At 38.4% G+C, this 19,577-nt stretch overlaps 1 protein-coding gene across 1 annotated transcript in view; it reads right to left on the minus strand.

Annotated features, from left to right (window-relative positions):
• RHOBTB1 (Rho related BTB domain containing 1) overlaps positions 1–19,577 on the minus strand; it is a 53,409-nt gene that overhangs the window by 10,485 nt on the left and 23,347 nt on the right. The window contains exons 3-5 of the mRNA XM_007958954.2: positions 12,893–13,078; positions 7,801–8,774; positions 5,414–5,532 (exon numbers count right to left, since the gene is read on the minus strand). Of these exons, the coding sequence (XP_007957145.1) occupies positions 5,414–5,532; positions 7,801–8,774; positions 12,893–13,078 (1,279 nt within the window). The remainder of the gene's footprint in view (positions 1–5,413; positions 5,533–7,800; positions 8,775–12,892; positions 13,079–19,577) is intronic.

The raw sequence follows: 19,577 nt of genomic DNA on the forward strand, positions 1-19,577 counted from the left end.
AATATATTTTATGTACATAATACATATATAATGCTAAATAACCCACTGCCATCAAGTTCATTTTGACTCATAGTGACCCTCCCTATTGGGTTTCCAAGGCTATACATCTTTCTAGAAGTAGACTGCCTCGTCTTCCTCCTGCAGAGCAGCTAGTAGGTTTAGTAGGTTTGAATTGCCAATCTTCTGGTTAGCATCCAAATGCTTTCCTCACTATGTCACCAGAGTGGTTTATAATACTATATAGTGTGTATATATAATGCATATATGGTATATATAATGTTATATGGTATATATGTTTATATGTGTGTGGATAGGTAGGTAGGTAAATAGGTAGACAGATATAAAATCACATTCTACCTACATGAGACTCATGGCCCATACTTTCTAGTGGTGTGGTTCCAGAATTGTTTAAGCTATAGTAACATTCTGTGTTATCCTCCTGCTCAGTCACCAGCCACCTCAGAGCGGGAATGCCCTCTCAGTCAGGTAGAGATGGTTCCTAAATTTCACAGGGAAGGTCTAGAAAAATGCCTAAAAATATTAAAGAAATAATCCCTTTCAGACATAGTCAGTGAGAACAATTATGATCCCACAAATAAGCTGAATGGGTCATTACCATCAATGATTGATAAATGTGATCATTTCAAGTTTCTAGTACAACCTCTACAACAGAAAGACCTCAGAAAGTAGCAGCTACTACTGATATTATTGTAAAGTAAAGAAACCATTGCTCATGTTTGATCATCTGCAATATACAGATGTAGGAATGTTCCTCCTCCTTCAATTGGCTGAATATACATACGAAAAAATTAATTGCAATCGTTAAAGTGAACCTAACATCAGTTATACTCATGTGTATGCTTACATCTAGGTATGTTTATATATACATGCACTTATTTTGTACAGTCTTGAATACATTTATAGGCACCCACATAATCTCAATTGTGTGTATCAACACATGGTAAAATTTCTCTAGAATGGTATTTGGATTAGTATAATTTTCCAGATAATTCAGGGTTAATTAAATTGTGAAAGTTTTGAAATTTGAACCATTTTGATAGTGAAAGTGCATTGTGCAAGCTGCTGAGCGCTCTAAAACATTAGTAATGGTTTGCATAAGTTTCAGAGCTTCCTCTCTTAAACATGGGAATGTTATCTGCTTCTGATGATAACTGCTTGGATGACAGGATCAGAGCCTAAGCCAGGTCCAGGGATAGATCACTAAAATTCTGTGCCATGTTTGACCAATCATTCACCTTCTCTGACCTTCAAAGTCATCATCTGTTAGATGGGAAGAGTTTGGAATAGCTAATATCTAAAGCATTTTTCTTCTTCACTGACACTCTTCAGTTTTGAGGATATTCAGATTATCTTAACATTTTTTGGTAGGAAGATGAGCTAAGTCATTGCTTCAAAGAGAAAAAAAAAAAAATGCCTATTAGAAATACAAATGGTAACATCCTACTGGCAGCAGCAGATGACAGATTCTTGCAAGCAACCCTGCCTCAATCCTCTCAATGTCCTTGGAGTGTGTTGCCGTTTGTAATCACCCATGACCTACTCCTTCCTTCTTGCTTAACACAACTCTTATCTTTTTTTTTTTTTTTTTAAAAGCCATGGCTCTTTTTGGCAAGTAATTTCAGGGAATTAACCAATAAAAGAAAATAAGCTCATAATACTTTTAGAACATACATTTTCTTCTCATGTTTGATTTCTTTATAAAAGCCTGTTTCTGTGTTTTCAACCTTTATAATTAACTTTATCACAAAAGGGAGAACATTTTATAGCACTTTAAAAATAATATGAATAAAGCTACATAAGATACAGAATTAAAATTTTTCCATCCTATCTGTTGGAGGGAGCTTAAAACAAAGAAAAGTAATGAAAGAGAACAACCTTAAACAATGTTCTGTATTCCAGTTTAGCTGGTTTAAAATTTTAATTGCAAAGATCAGCACAGACTATTAGGCTTATAATTAGAGACAGTCTCCTAGACAATGAGAAAGTATTCTAGACCCACAGCATTGCTTACTATAACCCGGACATGCATTTTTAATGAACCACTTGTTGAGTGCCTCTGGGGAGAAAATTATGCTTACTGCTACATTAAAGCTAATGAGAAAAATAGAAATGAAATACAGTGTCTTTTTGAATATTAAATGACAAAAAAGTTAAAGTAACATCAATAGGCATATTTTATTCCTTTCTGGATATAAGTCTGATTTCTATTAATGCTACAACAGATAAGTTGCATTTTGTGGTGGAAGTCAGAGATTTTCACAAAGCAACAAAGAGTTAATAGGTATCCCGGGAAGGACAAATCCAAAGTGGGAACACAGGCCTCAATCAATTGTGGAACATTTATTAAGCATTTACTGAATTTTCCATCCGACCCCCATAACCACTTCTTTTATGCTTTTCTAGTTTCTAAAGGGGATTGGGGGCTTTTTAACCTAGGGCTTTCAGGAGACAAAGATCTTTAATCTCTCATAGGAATAATTTAACAAGAATACTCCATAATGATAGTCAAACATTTATTGAACATTTGTATGTTCTAGGCACCAAATTTGATGTCCTATGAGGAAGGTACCCTCGTTATCCCCATATTACAGCTGAGGAACCAAAGCTTAAGGAGAGTCAGTTATTTAGCCAAGATCAAGGTAGAAAGACCTGAGCTGAGAGTTCCTAACAACTAAGTTATACAGTTTACTTTGGAAATCAAAAGAAGAGACAGAGTGGGCAGAAATATCAAGAGCTCAGGCATTCTTCTTAACTCTTTTTCTTTTTTTAAAAAAAAATTTATTTTGGTAAAATATATACAACATAAAATTTTGCATTTTAACCATTTTTAAGCGTACAATTCAGCAGCTCATGGTATCCTTAATAAATTGGCTAAAGGAATTTCAGTCCAGACCTTCTGTTGCTTGGTTCCTTGGTCTTTGTCATTTGAGCCCAGTTGAATCTCTACATACACCTATCAGCCTCAGCTTTACAGTACTAATTGGTGAGTGACCTGGTCTTTCTTGGGTAGGAGGGTGTGGACTGTCTCCAGTAGAGGTTATCAAACAACTGCATACATATGCATTCACATTTGCTGCCAAGTTTTTGTTTTGCTCACCTCTACTGCACATTTTAATCTGGAGATGATTACAGTCCATTCTGGGAAGGGATAAAGGGGATTAGCATTTGTGAGGTCAGCTTTGACAGTGTCTCTTTGTGCCTGGGTTCCTGACCTTGATCAGCTTCTCTCTGCCTGGTTAATAGCAGGTCCTCTATAGCACATTCAACGTACATTTTAGTGAGCTGGAAAAGTAAGAGGCAAGCGTCCAAGCTCTTTATCTCTAGAGATGACTGAAGTCAGTGAAATGCAAACTTGATGAAGTTTTACTAATCTGTGGCTACCCTTAATTTTTCTTGGAAGTAAGAGGGGAAAAAACACCATCACTACCACTGACAGCAAAATAAGACCAGTAGCAGCTACCATGTATCTAATGCTTACTACATGCTCTGCAAGTATTGACTTTTACACCTTATAACCACACTATGGGGTAGATACTCTTACGTGGGGAAACTGGAGCTCAGAAAGGTGTTAAGTGGAGCTTATAAGTGGAGGAGCTGAGATTCCATCCCACAGCCACTTCACTGGACTCCACTATGCTGTAGTAGTTTCAGTAACAAGGTTCTGCTTATGGAAATTCCCCTGACTACACAGAAGAGCCTTTATTTAGTAGAGGTGAGAACTTCCTGACCATCACAGGTTGTTGTTGTTGTTATGTGCTGTCGAGTCAGACCTGACTCATAGTGACCCCTCCTTGGGTTGCTGAGGCAGTATCACTACGGAAGTAGATTGCCCCATCATCCTTCCAAGGAGTGGCTAGGGGGTTTGAACTGCCAGCCTTCTGGTTAGCAGTCAAGTGCCTTAGGCACTAGGCTATCACAGCTCCTATTACATGTTATTTGGCACCAGAAATCATCAGAATACTTCTGACATCTTTTCTTCAAACGGCAATCAGACATTTACTAGGTTTAGTTTAGGAAGAGCTGCAGTTTGTTCTAAGGAGCCCTGGTGGCACAGAGCTTGAAGCACTTGGCTGCTAACCAAAAAGGTTGGTGATTCGAACCCACTAGCAGCTCTAAGGGAGAAAATAATGGCAGTCTCCTACCATAAAGATGTATAGTTTTGGAAACTCCATGAAACAGCCCTACTCTGTCAGGGTCTCTGTGAATTGGAATCCACTTGACAACAATGTTTTTTTTTTGGAGTTTGTTATGGAAGCAGGAGGGCAGTGCAATGACCTTCTCAGCACCAGCCGTCCCAGGCTTGTGATTCTAGGATTGTTTCTCTCCTTGGGGATGCAAATGCAGGCTCCTGGATCACAATGCAAATGATCAGATTTCTGATGCCAACGCCCCTTTTGAAAAGTTAGTTATTGTTTTCTGTATTTCCTTTAAAAGTTTGGAGAGATCATGAGATAAGAAGCTTCTAAGGACAATAAACTTGATGGAGGTGTCCCTCCTCTCCCTTTTTTTTTAATAGTTCAAAAATACAAAACCAAACAAAAATGCTTGCTCACTCTAAGATTACATGTAGAAGTGCTTGGATGGATTTTTTTTTCCTCTCTTATCTCTTTCTAGCAGTACTTGTAAAAAAGATGAGGATGCAGGGTCCCAAGATGATGCTGGCTCTGCTCTGTTCAGAATATCCTTCTTTTGGCAATAGGGCCAGCGTCTGAGAGGCAGTACAGCTACTTCTACTAGATCTCACTACTTCAGGGGAGTAGCCATATGCTCAATAAATGTTTTCTTACAGTTAGTATACCTTCAGTCCTAGTATCCCCTCAACACAAGCAGAGAAGGTGCTAGGGCAGAGCCTTGGGGAGTGTTAGACCCTCAAAGAGTGACGTCCCTCAAGGGAAACTCAAGTCCAGCTAGTGTATCCTTCCTTCATCTTAGTGACGAGGAGACTTAGGCACAACTATGTGGCTTCTTAAGGTCTCCCTTCTGGTGAGGGATAGTGCTGAACCAAGGACTAAGTGCTCAAAAGAACTCTTGTCACTGTCCTAAACTTTTGGAAGACAGGCTCTGCCTCCTTACACTTGATTTAGATAGTATATTGTATTGTAACATTTGTTAAAAAGTATAGATCATGTCTTCAAGGAAGAGGAGAACTACGAGGATGGAAAGATGTTCTGCATGCAAAGCTCTTAGGGAATCACATATAATAAATGACCAATAAATAACAGCTCCTCATAACTACAGAATTAAGGAAAAAGTGACCTAACATTCAAGCATTGCCTACAGAACCATTTCAAAAGCAGTTAAAAAATTAAAGGCATCTGAACAATTAAACAGTTTATATAAACACACATGCACATACGTAAAGATCCCAATTAGGTGTGAGAAAGGCACATACCTCACTATTTGTGCTTTCCACAAAAGATCCTCCAAACATGGCGGCCATCCATTCACAGCTGCAGATCAGCAGTGGCTTGTGGGCACTGATGGTTCCATCATCCAATTTAAATGTCACATCTGGCCAAGGATTGAGGGGACACAGCCATAAGCCAGCCTCAATGAGAACGTATCACCAGCCTACATCTCTTTTCCTCTCTATTTTTATTTACTGGTTTTATGTCAATTCCCACCTTCAAAACCAAAACCAAACCCACTGTCATCGAGTTGATTCCCACTCATAGCAACCCTACAGACAGAGTAGAACTGCCTCTTAGGGTTTTCAAGGCTGTAAATCTATGGAAGCAGACTGCCTCATCTTTCTCCCAGGAAGCTGCTGAGGGGTTAGAACTGTACACATCTGAGTTAGCAGCTAAATGCTCTAACCACTATGCCACTAGAGCTCCTTATTCCCACCTTCAGCATACTCAATTCCTCCTGTGGCTCTCTAAGAATCAATGAGCATGCATTTAAAATCACACATAGGTCGTAACACAAATTCTCTAAATGAGAAAGTAACAGAAAGGAGTGGAACAATTTTTTTTTTTGTTCCTTCTTCCTATGAAAAATTTCAAACATTCAGAAGAGTGGAATGAATATTACAATAAAAACTCATTTGCTCGCTACCTAGATTCAATGATTGTTAATATTTTTCCATGTTTGCTTCAGTTATATCTGTATGTGTGTGTATATATATATATATATATATATATTCATATATGTGTGTATATATATATTAAAGATAGCATGATACTTTCCTCCTACTTTATCATGAATTTTGTAAAAGAACATTCTCATAAATAAACATACCATCATTATACCTAAGAAAGTAAATAGTAATTCCCTAAATCATTCACTATCTAGTTCCCATTGAAACGTCTCCAATCATTTCTAAAATGTTATAGATAGATAGATAGATGTTGTTTTGTTATGTGTCAGACCTGATTCATAGTGACCCCTCCTTGGGTTTCCAAGGGAAGTAGATTGCCCAACCTTCCTTTAGAGGAGTGGCTGATGGGTTTGAACCACCAGCCTTCTGGTTAGCAGTCAAGTGCCTGAGGCACTACACTACCAGGGCTCCTGATAGATAGATAGATATGGGAGCTCTGGTGGCATCATGCTTAAGGCTTTTGACTGCTAACTAGAAGATTGGTGGTTCAAACCCACCAGCCACTCCTCATAAGGAAGATTGGGCAATCTACTTCTGTAGAGATACTGCCTTGGAAACCTAAGGAGGGGTTGGTATGAGTTGAATGACTTGACAGCAGTGAGCTTTTTATATAGATATAGATATATATTTTCTAAAAAAACCCAAACATAATATGTCAAATTTACTTAAGGTTCATTCCTTAATTTACTATAGGTTTGTAACATTTTGTTTTCATTAACTTTTAATACTGCTTCTATACCATGATGGACAGTGTTTGGAGTACATGACATACTTATAAACTTTAAAATTAATTAACCGACTCAGTGAGCACTAAATATATAGTACCATGGCAGGTCTTATGAAAGATAAAGACAAAAAAAGAGGTATCTATATAAAAGAAGTCAGGAAGTCAAATTTTTACACTGAAATACACTAACACACACACACACACACACACACACATCATCATCATCAGATGATAGTTTCAAAGCAACAACGAACAAGGCCATGTGTATAAGCATGCAAGCAAGAGTCAGTAACGCATACTGGATACAGGCCACTAGTGTGCTTTGGCAATTATATAAGGTTACTTTGGGGAGCAAAGAAGGAAACATGGAAGAACAGGGCAAAGAAGTGTGAGAACAGAAAAGGAAAGGGGCTGGAAACAGAAGAAGCACCCTGACAAGAATGCTAAGAGCCACCAATATCACCACATGGCCTTCAGTGGCTTCAGGGCCAGAAGTCACTGATTTTTGACCTGGGTAAGTGCTGAAGGGTCAATGAAGAATGGAGTTGGTCATGAAAGACATTCTGAAGGTGAATTTTAAGCATGAAGAAGACTGAAGATAGGCTCAAGAGCAACCTGATCTACCCTGAGTCAGCATGAGGCCATAGTGCTAAGGGACCAGTTTTTGCAGTCATAAAAGCTTGGGTTCAAATCCCGGCTCTACCACTTACTATCTGTGTAACCATGGGCAAATAACCTAACCTCTCTGTTCCTCTGTCTCCCCATATGAAAACTAGAAATAGTAATATTTAACCCTTACATCTCATGAGAATTAAGTTAATACATGTAAGGTAAGAGGACAAAAAATAAGCACTTATGTTAGCTATGTTATTTTTCTCCCCCATTACACTTGGCTAATATATGACAAAACACCCCTAAGAGTATCAAAAACTCTGTCACTGGGCCTTCTTACCTGAGAATGTCCCCTTGCCGAGACACTCTCTTATCCGATTGGCTTTCCTGACATGAAATGCTTTTGTAATCTCCTGGTTCATGAAGGCTTCCTTGTTCATGATGTTTTCTACCATCATCCTCAAATCAAACATCTCCAGGACTTCTGCAATTTGAGCCAGGCCCACCAAATCTTTTTCCTTTTCATCAAGTTGCCCTGTATAAAGAAACTGGAGCAGGGTCCGGAAAGGGCCTGGGTGGACTGAAGAGTCCATCCTGACCACTGTCACTGGGCCCACCCGCTTTGAAATGGGGTTGACTTGCATTTCCCTGTGCATGCCAATGAACCCCTTACTCCATCCAGACAAAGCCTGAATCTCTGGACTTGAGCTCTCGGCTTCTAGTCCCAGAGGCTCCGACAGGCCCTTGCTTAAGAACTTCCACTGATGGGTCTGAGGTGTCCTCAGGGTGCCGTCCTCCCTTTCCTCATCCGAGTCAAGACTCAATGTCCACTGCTGGAAATCCTTGCTCTGCTTCTCTTTCTCACAAGCTCCTTCACCCCAGTTTGGGGATTCTTCACATTCCATTACAAAAAGATCGTAAAATTTGGACGAGGAGGTAGCGAGGTAAATTCGATGTGCAAAGATGTATTCCTGATCTTGAAGGATGAACAGGACGTCTGCACACAGAGGATTGTTCAGTAAACAGGCAGCTTCATTCGTCCAGGTAGAGGGACACTCGGGAATTTTGATGACAGGTGGAGGGGCTTTTGGAGGTAGGAATGGTGCCTGAAGTAAAGGTTTTTGAACTTTCTTTAAGTGGGATTTCCAGAACTGCAAGTGACGGCGGGAAATCAGAGCTGCTCGGATAGCATTGTCAAACACATCCTTGATTCCAAACTGGTCAAATACACTCGTTTCGTAGTATGGTATGCCCAGTTCTTTGGCAACCTCTCGACCTTTTTCTGGAGGCAAAATATCCCCTCTTTTTATGGGCCTGAAATACAATAGTTTAAAAGGTTATAATTATCCTTATTTTAGAGAGATAAAAGCAACCAAGGCTTATCTAAGAACCTAATTGGACTATACATTTAAAATCCTATTCAAGCTTTTAATAAGGATCTTGAATCAACCTCAAGTCTTTCTAGAACAAAGAAGTTATGACAGTAGAAAAAAAATGCTTTCATTACTAACTACAGTTTAACTGAAGTATTATCCATTCACTAGCTGTTTGATTGTGGCCAAGTTACATTACACTCTTTAAGCCTCAGTTTTCCCATCTTTAAAAAACAAAACAAAACAAAAAAAACCAACCAAATTCAATGCCATCGAGTTGATTCCGACTCATAGTGACCCTCTTTGGGCTTCCAAGGTGGTAAATCTTCACAAAAGTAGATTGCCAAGTCTTCTTCCACAGAGTGGCTGGTAGGTTTGAACTGCCAGCCCTCTGGTTAGCAGTCAAATGCCTTAGGCATTATGCTACCAGAGCTCAGGAATACTAATATAAGCACATCTTAAAGGACTATTGTGAGGTTTAAGTGAAATAACAAGAAAAGTATTCAGCATAGCAGCTGGTCCAGCGTTTGATAAATGTTAGCTGTTATCATCATCACCATCACCTTGTACTTAAATTATGCTTTATGATGTTTAAAATAAATCTATATACATTTTGTCATTTGAACCTTAAGATAACCCTATGAGGTATTATTTTAATTCTACTTTCTTGAGGAAAATGAGGAAGAAAATTTAAAGAGGTGACCTAAGGTCACATTTGCAAGATGTGGAGAGACCTTCACTGAACAATTAGAGTCCAGAATTTCCCATTCCTGCTTAAATGTTGCATATCCAACAGCTCGTTAAGTTCTAGCTGCTGGATTTATGAAGGAGCCCTGGTGGCACAGCAAAAAAACCAAACCAAACCCACTGCCATGGAGTTGGACCTGACTCACAGCAACCCCTCCTTGGGTTTCCAAGGCAGTATCACTACAGAAGTAGATTGCCCAACCTTCCTTCTGAGGAGTGGCTGGCAGTTAAGTGTTAATCTGTTAGCCAAAAGGTTGGCAGTTTGAACCCATCCAGTGGCTCTGCAGGACAGACCTGGCAATCTGTTCCCAGAAAGATTACAACCCAGTCTCCTCTATCACATGAGATTGCTGAGTCAAAATTGACTTGATGGCACTTGACAAGGACAACTAGATCCATCCATCCTCCTTCACATCTTTCTCTTGTTTTCTTCCTCTCTCTTCAGTTAGGCTCTTGTCATCTTTTGCTTGGTCTATTTCATTAGTCTCTTAACTAGTTTCTCTTCATATTTCAGTCACTTACTCATGTTGCTGCAAGAAAAATCTTTATATACCAAAAATATGGTTTAGCCACAATTCTTTTTAAAAATTTCTGGTTCCATAAAGCTCATGGAACAAAGTCATGCTTTAGGCTAGTGCACAAGATCTATTACAATCTAGTCAAATCCAGGGAGATGAATTTTTTGGAAGCAATATGAGGTGTATAGTGCTGTGGCTATGAACAATGATGGTAAAGAAATAAAATGGATTTTAGAATATGGGCAAAGTGTGATTCATTGTTACATTCTTCATGCACACATACTTGATTCTGAGATGGACTCTCAGGAATTGATCTTCCTAAATAAACAAAATTACAAAAACTTTGGTCTTCAATACCAAAGTAATCTGTGTGACAGGCACTGGTTTTTAGGAGAAATGAACTTATAGTGGATAGAATTTGGATTTGAAGAACTGGATGGAAAAGAGGAACAACTAACTGTAGGGTGTTGGCAAAGGCAGAGGGGAGTCCAGGGAAGAAAGTTTAACTTCAAGTTTGCTCCTGAGGACATTCTGTGTTCCTTCTTTCTCAGGCCTACTTGAGAAATATTAACAGATGAAAGAAATCCTTTCAGGCTTGCTCAAATACCACCTCCTTCATCAAATCTGCTCAGAACTGCTCTATGGAATAAACTGTCCCTTCTGCTGACATAACTCTCCTCAGGCCTCCACCTGTTAGTGACTGTGACACTGGATTATACCAATCCATTCTTTTGTACCGAAAGTGCCTCAGGGTAGGGGCAGTCTCTCATTCACCATGAATCCTCCTTCCCTCTTTGTAGCTCCTAGTACTCAATTCCCAGTCCATGCATTTAAAAATAGAAGGGTTATGAAAACTGAATATGAAATAAGTTCATAATTTTATACCAAATGTACCTAGAAAATCAGTAATTGCCTTAAAAAAAGTATTATTTGCATTTGTTTTGAAAGCTCAAATAGCTGTGTCAATAAAAAATTCTGTAATACGTCTATTAGGCAAACACTGAAAGAAGATAATAGTAACATATTTTGAAATACTATATTTTCCAGTTAAAAATTCAGTTAAGCTTAAAAAAATATAAAATTATTCTTTTATATTGGGAATTTAAGATAGCAGTTTATTAAAAAAAATTACTTTGTTGTTGAGAATATACACAGCAAAACACACATCAATCTGTTTTTACATGCACAGTGCAGTGGCACTGATTACATCCTTCAAGTTGTATAACCATTCTCATGCCTCCTTTTCTGAGTTGTTTCTCCCCTACTAACATAAACTCACTGTCCCCTAAGGTTCTTATCTAATCGTTTGAGTTATTGTTGTCACTTTGATCCCATGTACCTAAAACCAAACTCACTGCTGTTGAGTCGATTCTGATTCATAGCAACCTTCTTGGACAGAACAGAACTGTCTCACAGGGTTTCTCAGGGTATAAATCTTTATGGAAGCAGACTGCCCACATCTTTCTCCCATGAAATAGCTAGTGGGTTTGAACTGTTGACCTTTTGGTTAGCAGCCAAGTGGTTTAACCTCTGTGCCACTAGGACTCCTTTTGATCTCATATAGATAGTTCCTAAAAGAGCATAATGCTCAAAGCAGACATTTTTCACTTATTTAGCGAAACTATTGTTTAGTTTTAAGAAGATTTCAGGCGCTATTTTGATTTAGGGTGTATCCCAGCCTCTACGGCTCCAGAAAGTATGGAGACCATGTAAAGTTGAAATTATGGTCTGTGTTTTTCTCCTTTTGATCAGGAGGATCCTATGGAATCACTGATCAAAATGTTCAGTAATGGTAGCCAGGCACCACCATCCAGTTCTTCTGGTCTCATGGCAAAGGATATAGTTGTTACTAGAGGCAGTTAGCTATATATTCCATATCTTCCTTATATTCCTGAATCTCCTTCTTCCTTTGTTGCTCCAGGTGAATAGGGAACAATTGTTGTGCCTTGGATGGCTGCTTGCAAACTTTTAAGACCCCAGGCACTATGTCTTATGAAACCACGACCCTGAGTAAAACTTTTGTTTTTCCTCAGCATAGTTATCCTCATTTTATATACAGTGGAACAAATCCTCCTTTAAGTGTATTTTAAGTCTGTGACACCGTAAAAATATATCCATACCCACCTGCTGCTCCACGGAAGGAAGACTGGGCGATCTACTTCCATAAAGATTTACAGCCTCAGAAACCCAATGGAGGTCGCTATGAGTTGGAAACAACTCATGGCAGTGAGTTTGGTTTTGGTTTTTAGTAGAGACATTTACAAAGCAGCATTGTGTTTTTGCAAATATAGGTCCAAACTATTTTTTAAAACCTGGACACTCCATTTTGGGATGGATTAAGGAAAATGAAGATAATTGAGAACACTTGGATATGCATATTTATATAAACCTGATGAACCTGGGGCCAAGGATTGTGGCAGGTCACATTGAGAATTAGTTAACTTAAATGAAAAATCATCATTTCCAGAGTGACATTATTAAGCACAGTTGGCATTTTGTCTTATATTTTGAAAATTTCAAAGCACTTTCATACACTCCATTTTGTAATTATAAAATTCATTTCAAGCACTGGACAGCCATATTTCAATGGATTTCCATGTTAAGAGGTAAGGGGAGAGTAAGAAGTATTCTGAACACACCACCTCTTGATCAACAAATGAACTTAGAGCCTATGGCTGACTAATGGGGTGGATCCCAGATCCTTTGAAGAACGGAATGCTAGGCTGCAGAGACATCTGCTCCCTCTAGATTTTAATTTGTCCAACACAGTGAGACACTGAGTACCTTGGCTTACCTCGCTAAAGGGCGTCTGGCTCGATTAACAGCTTCAAGATCAGCATAGCGGAGATCTAGCTGGCAGCCAACTAGAACAACAGGTGTGCGAGGGCAAAAGTGCTTGATTTCTTGATACCACATCGTTTTCACATGATTTAGGGAATTGGGGTTAGCGATAGAAAAACAGAGAACCACAACATCAGACCTAAGAGGAAATCACAAAAGAAGCTATATTAGTTAACTTTTTTTATTTTAGTCATTGTAGTAACCCCCTCTCCTGCCCCTATATAACACCACAACATGTCACAATTAAAAAGAAAAAAAAAGTCAGATATTAAAATACATCTTGGAGTCATGCAAACAGCCCAATAAGCCCCCACATTCCAGCACTAACACAGCCTAGTAATTAATTTCCATACTGTACTGCCAAATGTATATGCATTGAAAAGTTTCAAATGAAGTTATTTTACAGTATAGATGATTACCCAAATTTGACTCAGTCCTGGAACCATAACATGCTGAACTATTTCTGTTCATCACAAGAAATAGTTTCAAGAAGAGAAAAAACAATAAAAACTACATTTTACTAGTTGAAACATAAAAGTGATGATGACTCAACCCAATGAGATAAAGCAAACAGTTTAAACATTGCTGAAAATGTAATGGAAGTATTTGCGGTACAGGGCCAGCAAATACACAGAAGGATTTCTGCCCCTCTTCCCACCTCTGCACACATGTAGAGAGCATAACCACTTATCTGTTTCCGAAAAGAAAACTCCTGAGCAGGAATTCTGACTCTTTACTAGGTATAAGGCAAGAAGGCAGTTTTTAATGTACAACTAAACAAGAGTTAGACGGCTAGCTCATAAGATGGCAGAATGTTGGAAGCAGGTTTCTTAAATGTTATACATCGACACAACAGGTACACGAGGAAAAGAATTTCTTTGTCTTCACTTTTGACACAAGGATCTTCCATTTTTACATAATAACTCACCAGTCTAGAGGCCAAAGAACTGCTTTATAAAACAGTTGATCAATTATGGTGCTTGACAAACAGCTGTTAATGGATATCTTTAATAAGATGTATAAACCATTGTTCTCCGTTAAAATATGCTGAATGATGACTTGCAAAATATTGAATCAGAAGAAAATAAAGAATAGGAAAATTATGCCCAAGGACTGAAGAATATCTTGCAGCTAAATTCAGAAATAAACTCTTACAATTTTATTAGATGTTAATTTATTGTCTTTATCATTTATGTAATGAGAAGAATCAAGTCCATGAATCAAAACACCTTCTTTTTAAATCATTAATGAGCTATTCCCCCTACATATCAATGGAGAACAAACAAATATATCCAGGCAACCATAAAGTTTCTAAAAATAATCATTCGCAGTGCAGAAAACTGCAGGGTGCATACATTAAATGTAATTCACAAGTGGAGTCTTTAAATTTATATCCAAGAAAAACTACACCAGACTATAGCAAATAGAGGGGGAAAATTCCAAGATTAAAATATTTTCAAATTATAAAAAAAGGCCCTAGAACTCAAAGTAGATGAACACACTAATCTGCATGTTTAGAATCTCCTTGAAATAAAGATATCATCAAAGATTCTTGGACACTGGAAGAATAAAACCAAAAAAACCAAACTCACTGCTGTCGAGTTGGATCTGACTCATAGCGACCCCTTCTTGGCTTTCTGAGGCAGTATCACTATGAAAGTAGATTGCTCAACCTTCCTTCTGAGGAGTGGCTGGTGGATTTGAACTGCCAGCCTTCTGGTTAGCAGTCAAATGCCTTAAGCACTATGCCACCAGAGCTCCCACTGGAAGAATATATGTAAAAATGTGCATAAATATATAAATGAAAGGGAAGGATGTCCTGTCTTCAGGATCCTGACTTAGTTAAAGGAATATTCTGTGCTCAGTTTTACTTCAAATCAGCATAAATCGCAGTATCCAGTAAAGCTAAGAACACTTTCAATTTCACATTTTCTTACAGGGTGAATTTTCTATTAATCGTAATCCTACTTACATTGGGTATCTGATGAAGCTTTGCTCTGAGCATAAAATAAAGTCACTATGAATTTTAGTAGAGAGAGAATAGTATGGCAATATCTGAGGTTCAGTATCATAGAGAAATAATTGAGGAAATGTATCCAGCACCTAAACGTGGAATAGCACACATATGTGTAAAATTACTCTAATTGATGTCATCTACTCCCATATTAAAGCACATGGCTATAAAGGAAACCATTCTCAGAGCTTAATTTATATGACAGACATGTAGCTAAATGTCAATTCTGTTATCTAATTTTATGATGTAGCGTGTGAGGTTTCAAATCAGAGCTAGCTCGGTTGCCAAGGTTACTGTGATAACATTCAAGCCATTGAACACATACTAGTTACCATCCAGATGACCTGTAAACAAGCACAGACAGGAGGTTTGGGGTTGGAAAAACAGAATCTTGTGATGATGTCAGTGCACAATGTGGTTCCAAAGGGCCTAGCTTTTAACTATGTTGCATCAATATCTAAATGCATGAAATGCTGTTGTAAAGCTAGAAAAAATAATTCAATACTCTGTAAATATTTGACCTCTAAAGAGAAGAGGCTACACTAAAAACAATACTACCATTGTCCAAAGCGAAATTACCTTGTGGAGTCAAAATTCTATTTGTATCCTTGGAATAAAGTAGTATTTTTCTTCCTCTTTTTTAAAAATTGCATTGAGGTGCTATGAGAATTTGCCCCATTGATTTATATTGAAAGCAGTTAAAAAATAAGATCATATTATAACAGGCAACTTGCTTAAATGGTTGTGGTTTAGCTCTCATTGAGAATGCCAGTTAAGAAAACAGATGACATATATTTCCATTTTTTAGTCCCACCATATGAATACAGTACCCCAGACCTGATGTTAACAAAAATGCAGTGAATCAAAGAATGTAACAATAGAACTATAGAAAGATACTGCTTCAACACATTCCTCCTTATCTCAATATTCTTTTATAATTCCTCATTCTCAACACATCAATAACTTCTGTAGTATAAACATCCATATAATCAAGTAACTATTTTGAGAATACCATTTATTCCCTGTAGGTTGTGAGCCAGTTTTTCTCTGTAGTCAAAGAAGGCACAAGACCTGCAGCTAAGAATATCTCCAGCTGTAGGCAGAATTCTAAGGAACTGGAGATATTAAATAACTTTTAATCAAAACAAGCATTCCTGTGTGGAGACTGTTCAATGTCTGACATCAGCTCGTGTTTAAAAGTGTCATTCCTACGAACGATAAAAAGAAAAAGGCAAGTTCTAGTATTTCTACTTCTATGGCACTCTTGCATTTCTTACTTTGAAGAGTAGAGTTTAAAAATAATTGGGGGAGGGAGTGTGATGAGGACATTCTCATATATTAAGCAGCAGGATTAGTCTAGAAATGACCTCAGGGGTCCTATTTCAGCTGTAAAAAGAATCTGATGGGATTTAAATGGAGTCCTACAGCTATTTGGAGTAGAAAGCACAAGAATGTGAGAATGCAGAAGCAAAGCAGAGTTGATAAAACTCCAAATTCCAGAACCTGAATATTCAGAAGTAGAAAGAGATTTGGAGTGTATATATATTCATTTAATTTTCTTTTAGGGAAAACTATGATTTCTTCCTCCTAAGGAGAAAAATCAATATAAAATTTCACATCAGTTGATGTCCATGAACTAATATAAAATTTCACATCAGTTGATGTCCATGAACTAATGTTTTGATCAGTTAAGTAAAAAGAATCTAAAGTAAATGGCTTTGTTAGAAACAATTGGGAATCTCCAACTTCACTGTAGGTGAGGAAGGGATCAAAGAAAGACCAAGTCATCCAAAAATGTTTGAGCTGATAAAGCCAACCTCAACTGTATTAGTTTTTCTTCAGATATTAAACAAACAAATAGCATATTTTCCAGTGATCTTTCAAGGAGAACACTGGCCAAAGATAGCAGGTGAAAGACTGGCAAAGAGATTTGGATAGCATAAAGAGTGCATGCAAAAGTGGGACCAAATCTTTGTTGGAGGATAAAAGAAAAGGAATCTGAAAAAGTGCATCTAACCCACATATCTTGGCCTGAGCTAGACTTTGAACAGCAAATGCCACACACATTCCCAAAGACTGTCATTATAAAGTCTACAGTCAAATATAGCAATGTGGTGGGAAAAGATCAGAGGAATAAAACAGAAGCTAAACTATTCCGTTAGTTGGAAATATCAAATTTACCCTTTGAAGATATGGTTGAAAAGGGTAGATAATCAGTACTGAAAATTAGTTGTTCAGAATGAAATTTTTAAGTTCTCCCCTGTCACCAAAGTTCTCTCCATCTTCTTACTTTGTATCTCATTTCCTAGTCTCATCTACTTTGCCACCATCATGGAGCTAAGGGAATGTGGGCTCTAGGTTTCTCATCTGCTAAATGAAAGTATAATTGCTAAAGTATCCTTTACTCTGTTGTTGTTGTTGTTGTTATATGCCGTCGAGTTGGACCCGACTCATAGCGACCCCTCCTTGGGTTTCCGAGGCAGTATCACTACGGAAGTAGATTGCCCCATCTTCCTTCTGAGGAGTGGCTGGTGGGTTTGAACCGCCAGCCTTCGGGTTAGCAGTCAAGTGCCTTTAGCCACTATGCTACCAGAGCTCCCATCCTTTACTCTAAGAGCCTAAAATTAGGCCAATTTTATGGGCAATAGAAAAGATGAAAAGGATTCCATGCATCCTTCCAGAGAGCTGTGACTGAGACAGCGAAGGCCCTTCTCCAGTGTCCCCAGTTCTGGTTGCGTCTCCTGCTGGAGACCACCTCTTGTGGAGGCAACCCACAGGGAGTTGACAATAATATTTTCCTGAGTTGTGTTGGGAAGTATCTTTTTTTAATATACATTTGTACCTTTAAGCCTTTTCTTTAGAAGGATCCAACCTCTCTATGTCACCACTACCTCTTATTATAATAATTATTATTACTGTTTGATAGAGATTCCCACAACATTTTTATTGCTACAGATTATGGTCACATTTAAATAGTCTTCTTTTCTTTGTCAATGGGCACAAGTCCTCTCTGGCAATGAGTTCTGGACTTTGGGACTTCAAGCTTCCTTCTCTCCCTTGATAACCAAAGAAGGCCCTTTACAGAAAACATTTGCAAAACCATTCATATTGACAACACATCTTTCATGCATGTAGTCTGACAGTACTATGCAAACAGACAGATCAAAACAGCACAAAACAGCTGGGAGCATGGCAGAGAAAAGGGACGTGTAACACGTGGCTTTGGAAAATTTTAGTAGGGGAGCAGCCCGGTGTGTATGAGATGCAGAGCGAGTTGTCAGTAATGGTGAACATAACCACCTGGAGATGAATGGCTGTGTAAGTTCATACTCATGGAAGATGGAAAGGCCTGCAGGGGAGAGCCTGGCAGGGAATCTGGGGAGAGCAGGATAGTACCATGCAGCACCCCGGATGTGAGCAGAGAAATCAAGTCAATACTTTACCAATAGTAGTGAGGCTTCTTAAGTACAGATGTTATGTGGGGGAAACTGTCAAAACACCCTGAAATATATCCAGATTTGGGAGTGATTAGCATGTGCAACTATTTCTTCCAAGCCCATAACTACATGTTTAGTAGGAAGAAACATTTCAAACCAGTCTTCCCCCACCCACCAAAAATGGGGTCAAAGCAATATATGTTCCTAAGTCCAGGAAAGCAGCATCAACATCCCACTAATGCCACCAAACCTAAGATAGATAATACTGAAGTTTTATAAATGGTTGGCTCTACCATCATAGTAGAAATATCACAGAGAGCCATGGCCCTAAATTGAGGGTTATGAGATTATCACCCAATGGAAACAAGCTATTTTTCTCTTGAGACCCCATTTTTTATAGCTGGCAATCTATGTACTCTTTAGTATATTCCTGCACCTCCCACAATTATCAGAAAAAGTTGAGTGCTCATGAAATTGGGGGAAGCATAACAATTTATGAAAAGAAACTGCTTAAGCAATCTCATTTAACCCTGGTCAATGCCGGAAGCACTGATATGAAGAAGGCTTGCTCAATAAGAGAAGATACATTGTGGTACTAAATTCCCTCACAACTCCAAGCTCATTCTCATTTCTCTTTAGCTTTCCCTGAAGCTAAATACCTCAGGAAATTCCTTCCTACACTGTTAATTTGTTTTCCTGAGGGTAAGACTAGCTGTAGCTATAGGAAAGGCTCTGTGTCAGCCAGAATGCCAGCAAGGGAGGCTCTGGAAGTAACCTCCCTCAATCTTCTGAGACCAGGCTATGGAAATCAGCAAGATCATTTTACCACAATAAGAAAGGGAGTTCACCCAGGCTTTTTTAGCAATCCTCTGAACTGGTAAAGATACCAAAGCTTGTCATTTATCTAGTATCAATCAATCTTTCCACAAATAGTAATGGATAATCATTTCCTTTGTGTAACAGAAACTCTTCCAGACAGGGAATACAGAAATTAGCAAAAGACACAAACACACAGTCAGTGGAGGAGATAGACAACAAACAAGAAAATAAGTAAAATATGTAGTATTTTTAGGTAATGGTAAGTCTGAACAGAAAGTAAAGCAGAGAAAGGGGGACATGAAGTGCGGGGCGGGGTGGGGCAGGGAGCAGAAACTTCTGATGAAAATGGGGTGGCTAGGAAGGGCTGC

Source organism: Orycteropus afer, unplaced genomic scaffold (genome assembly GCF_000298275.1).
Source record: "Orycteropus afer afer isolate SDZICR_OR568_19922 unplaced genomic scaffold, OryAfe1.0 scaffold00016, whole genome shotgun sequence".
Classification (NCBI taxonomy): domain Eukaryota; kingdom Metazoa; phylum Chordata; class Mammalia; order Tubulidentata; family Orycteropodidae; genus Orycteropus; species Orycteropus afer.